At 66.6% G+C, this 9,972-nt stretch overlaps 1 protein-coding gene across 1 annotated transcript in view; it reads left to right on the plus strand.

Annotated features, from left to right (window-relative positions):
* LOC110594740 (genetic suppressor element 1-like) overlaps positions 1-7,966 on the plus strand; it is a gene marked incomplete at its 3' end in the record, with an annotated part of 11,840 nt that extends 3,874 nt beyond the window's left edge. The window contains exon 2 of the mRNA XM_021708113.1: positions 7,767-7,966. Within this exon, the coding sequence (XP_021563788.1) occupies positions 7,767-7,966 (200 nt within the window). The remainder of the gene's footprint in view (positions 1-7,766) is intronic.
* Positions 7,967-9,972: the final 2,006 nt, after the last annotated feature.

The raw sequence follows: 9,972 nt of genomic DNA on the forward strand, positions 1-9,972 counted from the left end.
CGTCTGCCCCACCGCCGGTACTCTGGCCAGGGGTCCGCGGTGGCTCCTGCCTGTTCCCACGTGGCCGACCTCTCCGGGGCTCTTCGTGTCGTCACTTCCTGGGGGCAGGGGCAGCAGAATGGCCCGCTCCACGCAGCCTGCTCTGGAACGAGCCTGGTCTGCAGTTGGGGTGTGTGGCCGACCCTGTGGTCCTGGGCTGGATCCCCGGGCCCTTCCTCAGCAGCAGCCAGGGGAACCTGCTAGAGCCGAGGCACCCCGGGGCCCGTCCTGCCCCGCTGGTCGCCTGGCTGCCTGGCTCCTGGGACCCTTGCCGGTCACCCCAGCCACCCCCGGAGGTCCCTGGGCCAGCAGCCTTGCCTCCACAGCTGCCAGACTGGCTCCAGCCTTGGCCCGGGGTGTCTGGGGGTTCCTGGGTCTTCAGACCCCTCCCCTCTTTGGAGTGACAGCCTGACCCCTTCTGCCATCCCTGTCAGGACCTTTTCTGGACAGGGACCCCGTCTGCCCCCAAAGGTATCTGGAGTCCAGCCGAAGAGTCCCCGAGGGAGAGGTACCCCTCCCCTTCTGTCCTTTGACCCTTTCTGACCCCCTAGTCTGGCGTCCGGGTATGTCGGGGTCCCCAGGTCATCCCCTGAGCATGGAAGTGCTTGCTGAGCGACCAGAGAAGACGCGTCTGGCCCCTGAGGGTTCTCTGGGAAACCCCCCTCCGGAGCCCCCCTGACCACCGCCAGGCCTGACCTCAGGGACCCCGGGCTGGGCCACCCAGAGTCTCCGGCCCCTCCCCGTGTCCCCTGCAGAGGGCGGCTGTGTAGCTCCCGTTGCCCCCACCCACGCTTGACGCTGCGGGCGCTGCCAGACGGGCTCTCGCAAGCTGTGTGGCAATCTGCTTCTCTGTGGGGACGCGGTGCCCGTCTGCCAACGGGGGGTGGCGCAGAGGGCCCCGTGTCCTCAGTCGCTCGGGGAGGCACCCCTGGCCTGGGACGCATTCAGGGTGGTGGCCACGCGCCGCCCCTAGGTCCACAGGGTGGGCCCCAAGGCCGTGTCGCACCCCACCTCCCTGTCACTAGTGGGGCATCGGGGGCTCCCGGTTTCACCGCCCGAGCCTCGCCCACTCACCCCAGCCGGGTGGGGCCGTGGCGCCTGACACCACGAGGGTGTCGGCATGGCCAGCCACCCACAGCCTAGGCAGGCCATGTGGCCAGGGGCTGCCTGGGCGGCGGCGGGGCTCGAGTTCCTGGCTTAACGCCACCGCCCGGCGCGTCGTTTGGCCGCAGGCCCCGTCTTGGCGCTGGCTTTGCAGCGAGAGGGAGGAGGGTCCGGTTACTGCCGGGCCCCTGGTGCCACCTGAGACCAAAGCCGCGCCTGCGTGAGTGGAGGCCCAGCGCGTCCTCCATGCGGCCTGGAGCAGCGGGCGAGGGCGGCTCTGTCCCGCCCCCTCGGAAATCTGCCTCCTTCCCAGAAAGCAGCAAAACAAACACAGGAGAGCGCGCTGGCACAGCGCCTGGGTGGGCGTCGGGCCTTGGCGGCGTCTCCGCGCGTCTGGAGGCCGGCTGGCGCCCAGTGCAGGTGTGAGCGTGGCGGGCATCCTCTGTTGCTCCTTCGCGGGGTAGGGGAGGCCTCCTCACCCCAGCCTCCCCTCCACCCTACCTTCCCTCCCCCCAGCATAGCGGGGAGCCCTGGGCGGCGCAGGCGGGAGGGTGGAGTGTCCGGGCCATTGGCTGAGGGCAGGCCTGTCCTGGGATACCAGGAGCAGGGGTGACTTCTGCCCCTCCCCCAAGTGCCCCTGGTCCCCTCCTCCCCCTCAGTGGGCTTTCCGGGGCCGACTCCCCAAGTCTCATCCTGCTCCGAGGGGCACTTGTTTCTCACCGTTGGGAAACAGCCCGGAAGACACATTTCACCGTGGAAACTCACGCCTTTGTCGCCTGGGCTTCATGGCCAGGGCACGTGACAACAGGTGGGGCGTGGGAGCCGTCACCGACCGGCCTGTCCTGGGCCTCATGGGGAACGCAGGCCCCGCTGTTCCCCCAGAGAAGCCCCCTTGGGTGGCCTAGGCCAGGAGGGCCTCGCCGGGAAGCCGTGTGTGGCGGCCACTGCGCTCTGTCCAGCAGGCTCTTCAGGCTGCGGATTGTTGCAGCAGGACCCCACTCCCACGGGTGTGTGGGGTGCCCAGCTATCCCCAACTGTCCCCGCGTTTCTGGGCACACGGGATTCTGGAGGGCTTCCCTGGTTCCTGCCACCCCCCGACGCACACTCCAGTTCTGTCCTTCGGGGTCTGCAGCTCCCGTCCTGTTGGGCGCCTTTCTGGCAAGGGGCTGGCAGAGACGGGCAATGTGGCTGTGTCCTGCTCCTCCACTGGCTGGCAGGCGGTGTCCTGTGGGTCCCCGGGGCCTCTGGGCCAGCGAGGCGGGGGCTGGGCTTCGTTTTTGCGCCTGGGTCGCGTGAGTCCACAGTGCAGGCTCTTAAGCCGTAGGTAGAGTGGGCAGAGAGAGTGTGGCAGGGAGGTGTGAGTGGCCCACACTGGCTGAGGGCCCAGCGGTCAGGGGCGGCCCGGGAGAGTGTCAGCACCCCCAGGCCCTCGCCCGTGGTGTGGCCGTCCCAGAGTCATGGCACGAGGCACGTCAGAGCTCCTGCCACGGGGACCTGTCTGGAGCCCGTGGAGAGGCCGACCTGGGCAAGACAGCCCCCGCGGGAAGAGCCCAGGGTATGCAGGGACACACCTGCCCTGCGTGGGTGGAGGCGGCCGTGCCCACCTGGTGACCCTCCTTCGGAGGGCTGGGGTGGCTCCTGAGCCCGGCTCTCTCGCGTCTCTGCCTGTTGTGAGGGCGGGCATGGGCTGCAGTCACCCCCACTGTCCCCGTCTGCCTGCGCCTTCCCTGCTTTCCTCTGGCCAGGGCCTGTGGCTCTGGGGCCCGGCCCCCTCCCTCTGCAATGTGCCAAGGAGCGATCCCGCAGCTCGGCATGGAGGTCCCTGTAGGAGGGTATGCAGTTGGTGCTCATCTCGCTTCTGCACTTCTGTGAGGGTTTGCCGCTGGTACTCAGCACAGAGGCTCCTCCGTAAAGGTATGCAGCTGGAGCCCAGCACGGAGGCTCCTCTCTGAGGGTGTGTGGTTGTGCCCAGTGGCTGTCGGCTGGGCCTGCTGGGCCATGTCTGGGGAGCGGGCAGGTGCGGCTGTGGCCTGCCGTCCTGTGCTCAGCCCCCCCGCCCAGCCCCCTAGCCGACTCCGGGGTCTCAGCTGTTAATTACATCTGCCCGTCGGCCTCGGCGCTAATCTGTGGGGTCAGGCAGCAGGGGTGACACACCGCACTCTGCCTCTTGTCATCTCCAGTCCGGCCCGGCTCGCTGACTGACTTATGGCCGAGGCCGCCCGTTAATTACTGCCATCAATGCTCTCCCGACGCACAGCGAGAATGAGGGTTCGAGGCCGCCCTGTCCTGTATTGATCCCAGCACAGACTGGTGGGCAGCGGCCCCGCCTCTGAGGGGATCAGGCAGGGGTTGTCGATGGCCTCCGACAGACAGTTCTCCCTCCTCCCGTCTGCACCCACCCTGCTGACTAATGCGCAGTGGCTGCCTTGGAGGGTCTCCAGGACGGGAGGATGGCAGGGGCAGGGCAGGCCTGGAGCCCAGAAGCCCGAGTCCCTGCATCCCTTACCCCAGAGCTGCCCAGCTCCCCCCGCCTTCCCAGCGCCCGGGAAGACCGGAGTCCACCCAGCCCTTTTCCCCACCCTTCCTTCTGGGCCGGGAGCTCTCAGCAGCTGCAGCCTTGCCAGGGCGGCGGCCTTGGCGCGTTCGTTTATTTTCTTTTGCTTCAGAGCGCAAACATCCACATTCCCTTCAGCCACAGGTCCTAGATCTGGGCAGGGACGCCTGGGGCTGGGGCCAGGCGTGCGGTTCACCTTGCGGGGTGGGGCTGGGCCCTGCGGCTCACACCTGTGGTCCCCAGTGCTTTGGGAGGCCCAGGCGGGAGCATCACGTGAGGCCAGGCGTCTGAGGCTGCAGTGAGCTGTGAGCACGCCGTTTGCAGTGGCCACAAGGTGGGCCCAGTCCACACGGCCACTAGTCGAGGAACAGGACAGCCTGGGGTCGCGTGGACATGGTCCCCGTGGTGGGCTCACTCGGCCACACAGAAGAGTGGGGCTGCTTGGGGGTGGACAGGCACCCACCCCCAAGGGGCGCCCCAAGGCCACACGCCCCTTGAATCCTTGTATGTGAAACGCCCAGAAGAGCCAGATCCCTGGAGAAGGGGAGTGGGTGCAGGGTTGTGGGGGGCGGGGCCTTGGCAGGGCCAGAGGCACGAGGGAGGGGCTGCCCCGGGATGGGCTTCCTCCGGACGGCGGGAAGGTCCCAAGTGGACCTCGGTGACGTGGCCGTGACCTGGACATGCTACGATGCTGAGCCACATGAGCGACGGGGGAAATTCTAGCTCAGCCAAGCTGTGACCGTGACAGCGGGCGCGGTGGGGGTACTGCGGAGATTTGTTCTCAAGGAGGGAGAGCCCTCCCTCGCTTTTTTCCCCCCTGAAAAACTTAACGTGAACGTCTTCTCAAAACAAACACACAGAAAAGCTTACAGAGCTCAGCTGGTGACTCCTCGGAGCAAGCCCTGAAAGGAGGGTGGGGACAGGCCACCCCGGCACCCCCAGGCAGGGCTGTCTAGTTTCTGACCCTGCAGGTGTCCTGTGTCTTTCTGAACAAGGCGGCTGCGTGCCTGGTGTCACCCAGCGTGGGTTCGTTCTTGGCTTTTTCTGCCCTCGGGGTGACCAGGGCTCCACCTGGAACATGCCGGCTGGGTCCTTTGCTGGGGACGGCGTGAGGGTGGGTTCACGTCAGGCCGTGTGTGCCTTCTCTTGGGTGTCTGGGGTGGACGTGAGCCCTGGTTTGGCTGGGCCTTGTTGGGCTTGTACCCGGGGCTGGGTCCTGGGACCCTGAGGCTTCCCAGGCTGGCCCGCCAGCACTGGGGCAGGGTCCAGGGTCAGCTTGGAGTTTCCCAGAGGCCTCAGGGTCAGCCCTCCAGCCTGGCTGGGTCAGCCCAGGGCCTGCCACCCGCATGGTCCCCCAAACTGGCTTTTCCAGTGGGCTTCTCCGCCTTGCCTTGGAACTCGGGGGGTTCTTCCTGCCAGGAAAGGAAGCCTGGTGGTGTTACCTCTTGGGCCCTGTCCTGCAAGGTGATGACACGGTGTCTCCCATCTGACACTGCTGAGCCCAGGCCAGGGCCCAGGCTTGGGGTTGGCCCTCTTGACTTCAGGTTGTGGGATTCTTGGGTATAGGCAGTGGCTGTCAGGGCCCTCTGGGGACTCAGGGGGGTCACACCTCAGGGCAGCGGCTCTCTGGCCTCGCTACCCCTGGCCAGGCTCCGGCGGGGGTGTGCTGCTGGGCTGCTCCGGGGCATGGCCTGCAGGGTCAGGCAGGACAACGCTGATTGGGCGTGTGTCTTCACGGGGCTGCCCTGGATGGTCGTGCAGCTTGCACACAGGCCTAGGGAGGCGCATGAGAGGCCGGGGTAGCCTTCCTGCAGGAGGTGGCAGGGGGGAGCTCCCTGCTCAGAGCAAAGCTTTCTCCTGACACCTGGGTGCCTGTGGTCACACACGGTCACGTGTGGAGGCCACCCTTGACTGGCCCAGCCTCTGAGGCTGAAAGAACGGGGCTGTCCCATACTCCCCCTCAGGCCGGCCGTCCTTCCCATGAGGTTGGCATCGGGGCATGAGCTGTGGGTGGCGATTTCTTTGGGGGATGAGTGTGGCCACTTGGTGGCTTGTGGATGAGGCGGGGATCCCCTGCCCCTGCAGCCAGGGCAGGCTCTGAACACTAGGAAGAGACCTAGAGCCGCCAGCCTGGGGGTCCCCTTCCAGAATGCGGGCCGACCTCTGCTCTCCCCACCCCGGCCGTAGGCGCCTTCCCGGTGGAGCTTTTACAAACAGAAGGCATCCGTTGTGTCCACCTCGGAGAGGTCAATGTTTGCCCCTCGAGCCCAAGTTCCGGTGTGGCCCCACCACGGCTGAACCCACCCACACTAAGACCGAGCACCCCCCGTCCCTGACGGCTCACGTCCTGACCCCGCGGCACCCCGAGCTCACGTGTCATCCTCTGAGGGGGCGTCTGGGTGCCTGGAGGCAGGTGCCGCTGGTCTGACCGGCAGTGACACACCGTGAGGTCTCCGGGGCCTGCTCCTTGTTGGGAACCGTGGCCTGTGCTAGACCCTGGCCGAGTGCCGTGTGTGGCTCTCCCTGGAGGGGGTCACCCTGGGTCTGTGTCGAGTCTGGGAGGAGTACGGGGCGTGGGCCACACCCATCCACAAGCACACAGCTGTGTGGGCGTGCCGGGGTCCCCACAGGCTGCGGCCCAGCTAAGACAGACTCATCTGTGCGAGCCCTGAGCCTCTGCGGGTGGCCTCCGGGGCCCAGCCCTGGGCTACACTGGCAGCCCCAGCCTCTGGGCCATGCCCACCTCCATCGCAGGGACGTGACCCCCGCAAGGAGGTGCGGAGGCACTAGAAGCGGGACAGCTGCCCGCTGGGGGCAGGGAGCCTCAGCCGTCCTCACCCCTGCCCCCCCCACCGCTCATACTTTGTCCCCTCCGGGCGTGGGAGGAGCCAGCAGGGAGGACCCTGGCCTGTGCAGCTGCCCGGTTTTGCCCGTGATGGAGGGAGCCCGGGCCTCTGTGATTCCTCCTCATCGTGTCCAGCAAGCCTCCCACCTGCAGCCTCTCTGCCCTTGGGGTGTCTTCCTAGTTGTGTCTGGAACCCCAGGAACTGAACTCCCCTCTCTCCTTGTGACCCCGCTAGCCCGCTCCATGGCTTCTGGTGGGGGTGTTGAGGGCTTCTTTCTGGGGCACCCACCAACTTGCACATCTCAAGATGGTGAGTTGTATCCCAGTTTTTAAAACTTAAAAACAGGCCAGGTGTGGTGGCTCATGTCTATAATAATCCCAGCACTTTGAGAGGCGGAGATGAGAGGATTGCCTGAGCCCAGGGGTTCGAGACCTTGTCTCGACAGTAAATCAAAAAATTAGCCACGCCTGGTGGCACGCACCTGTGGTTCCAGCTACTTGGAAGGCTGAAGCAGGAGGCTCGCCTAAGCCCAGAAGGTCATGGCTGCGGTAGCCACGATCAGGCCTGGGCGACAGAGCGAGACTCCAACTCAGAACAAAAATAAGACATGTTTTCAACATATGGTTGCAGTCTCCCAGAGCCACCCTGGGCACCTGCAGGGCGGGCGTGCTGGCCTCCCCACCGCCCCTCCCGTGCCGAGTCCCCAACCCCCCTGAGCCCCCAGGGTGGCTTCTTTCCACAGGCCCGAGCACACGGGGTTCACCAGGAACCATCCCTGCCCCCCACTCTCACTCGCGGGGGCTGTGTCTCCCAGGGGTGCAGCCCGGCTGGCAGGTCATTGGGGCCACAGGAGGTGGCCAGCCTGTGCTTCCTGGGACACTGGGCTGTGTGTGGGCCCCTGGCTTGTGACAGTGACTTAGAGAAGCACGCTTGCTCTCTGGGATCCACGCCGGGTGCCTTTGGGCCGGTGAGGCCTGGTCCCGCCCACCCTACCGGCGCCTTCCCCCGTGGCTGGGGCGGGTGGCCCTGCGCACCAGACATCTGTGCTGAGGCCCCCATGGCCAGGCCCTGGGGTCCAGGGACAGGGAGGCCAGCCCAGCCCCCGAGGTGTCCGGGGCAGACTGCGCTGCCGACCGTGTCCTGGCCTCGACCTGTGGCTCTGGGGGCAGGTGTGGTGGGCACCAGCGGCAGTTCCAGCTCAGGCGCTGTGTTCTTCCCCGCAGGGTCTTCGCTGAGCAGCGACTCGTCCCCCGTGTCCTCCCCGGCTACCAACCACAGCTCCCCCGCCAGCACGCCCAAGCGCGTGCCCATGGGCCCAATCATCGTGCCCCCGGGGGGCCACAGCGTCCCCAGCACACCCCCCGTGGTGACCATCGCCCCGACCAAGACCGTCAACGGCGTCTGGAGGAGCGAGAGCCGGCAGGTGAGCCGGGCGAGGGGCGGTGCCGGGATCGGGCGTCCGCTGGTGGCTCCGGTGCCTGCGGGGTTGAGTCGGAGTCACCGACACACCTGAGCCTCCGTCTCCTCCTGTGCAAAATGGAGGGGGCACGGCACCCTCCCCGACACCGCGACGGACCCCCGTGTCAGTCTGTCGGGGCTGCCGTGATCGAGAGCCACAGGCAGGGGGTTCCGGACAGGGACTTTCTCCCACCCTGGAGGCCTGGAGCTCAAGGTCAAGGTGTCGGCCGGGCTGGTTCCTCCCCAAGCTCCTCTCTGGCTTGCAGGCGGCCTCTCTCCTGTGTCCTCACCGGTCACCCTGTGTCCAGCGTCTGGGCTGATCTCTCACAAGGACACCAGTCACACTGAGTTAGGGCCCGCTGTGGGGGGCACGTCCTGACTTAAACAGCTTTCGGAATTCTGCCTCAGTCACATCCTGAGGCCCTCAGAGTTAGGGCCTCAACGGGTTAACTTGCGGGGGCCACCGTGCAGCCCCCACCGCCGGTGTCCCATCCTGAGCATTTGATGAACAGCAGCTGTTACTGTTCTATGTTGATGGAGCAAAGGGCTGAGAAGGAAGTGTCAGCCCCCGGTGCTGGAGGAGGACATCTGGGGTCTGTGTCTGCCTTTGCTTTTGAGGGGCTCCCCGTGTCTGCAGGCCCCTCGCTGTGTGCCAGTGATGGCCCGGGCCCTCCCTGGGGTGGCGTGCCCCCAGCTCAGCCTCCCCCTCCGGCTCCCCGTTCTCCCATCCGGAGCAGGCCTTTCCAAATCAGGAACCAAGTCAGGGGCCGGGTTTTTCTGCTGCATCCCCAGAGCGATGGGTACTACTTGGAAATGTGAATTAAACCATGGGGGAAGGGCATCTTTCCCTTGCCCCGGCCTTCTCCCCTGGGGTGTGGACAGCTTGGGGCCGCCCGGCTGGTCAGGGTCCGCCTTTGCCCTGTGCCCGGAGCGGGAAGGGGCTGGTCTCCATTCACAGGGCCATCCTGGGCAGGCCCTGGCACCAGGTGGACGCCAGGGAACTCTGTGGGGTCCTGACCCCCTGGGAATTCCCCCGGGTCCCCACCTGGCTGCCCAGGCTTCGGGGACAAGCCCGTCTGAGACAGTCACCCTGCCAGGGCCCTCTGCAGCTCGGACATGGAGGGACAGGACTCCAACTTCAGGCGCGACTGCGACCTGTCAGGGCTTGAAGCAGCCAGCGACAGCCCTGGTCCTGGCTTGAGGGAAGGCAAGGGAGTTGGCGCTGGCTCTCCTGCCTCCAGCGGCTGCCCCTGGGGCCCACCTTGACCTTGGGGACCCTGGGTCACCAGACTCCCTGGTAACGACCCGGCTGGGGGCAGGCGGGCGCTCCCCAGGCCAGAGCCTCCGTGTGCCTGGCCGCTGCCCACCAGCAGCCTCACCTGGACCCTGGGCCCTTGTAAATCCTCCCCAGCGGAGGCTCGAGCAGGCCTTTTGCCGCTGATGCCTCCACCCCGACCTGGGCCTCCCGGGAGGGTCTTCCTGCCCCAGAAGCACTCAGCACCCCCAAGAGGGGCCGTGATAGATCTGCTCCAGCCATTTGCCACCGCAGCGCTTAATGAGACACGGACGCCACCAGGGAGGCGGTGGGGACGGGGCTGGATTAGCAGATGATGTGTGGTGCGTCGGCTCGGCGGAGGGTTTAATCCTCCCCGGAGGACTGGGGGCGGGGAGAGGCGGGGAAAGGATCCCCCCCAGGTTGTGAGCCGCAGGGGCCTCGGAGCCCCAGACGCAGGCCTGGCATCCTCGGGGGCGGTGACTTCGGGGCCCCTTCTCGGAGTCACCAGTGTCTCCCAGGCAGTCGGGCGGCAGAGGGAGTGAGGGGGCGCGAGAGAGGCCATTTTAAAGCTAACAGGGCTTGTCCTGCCTGTCTGGCAGCGGAGGCCTCGCGCTAATCGCCCGAGAATGAGTCTCCTCCTCCTCCTCCCTCCCCCCCCCTCCTGCTTTTCATCCCTGCAGCTGCGCCTGCAGCCG

This window comes from Carlito syrichta, unplaced genomic scaffold, assembly GCF_000164805.1.
Source record: "Carlito syrichta isolate Samal-C Ts95f unplaced genomic scaffold, Tarsius_syrichta-2.0.1 Scaffold130690, whole genome shotgun sequence".
NCBI lineage: Eukaryota > Metazoa > Chordata > Mammalia > Primates > Tarsiidae > Carlito > Carlito syrichta.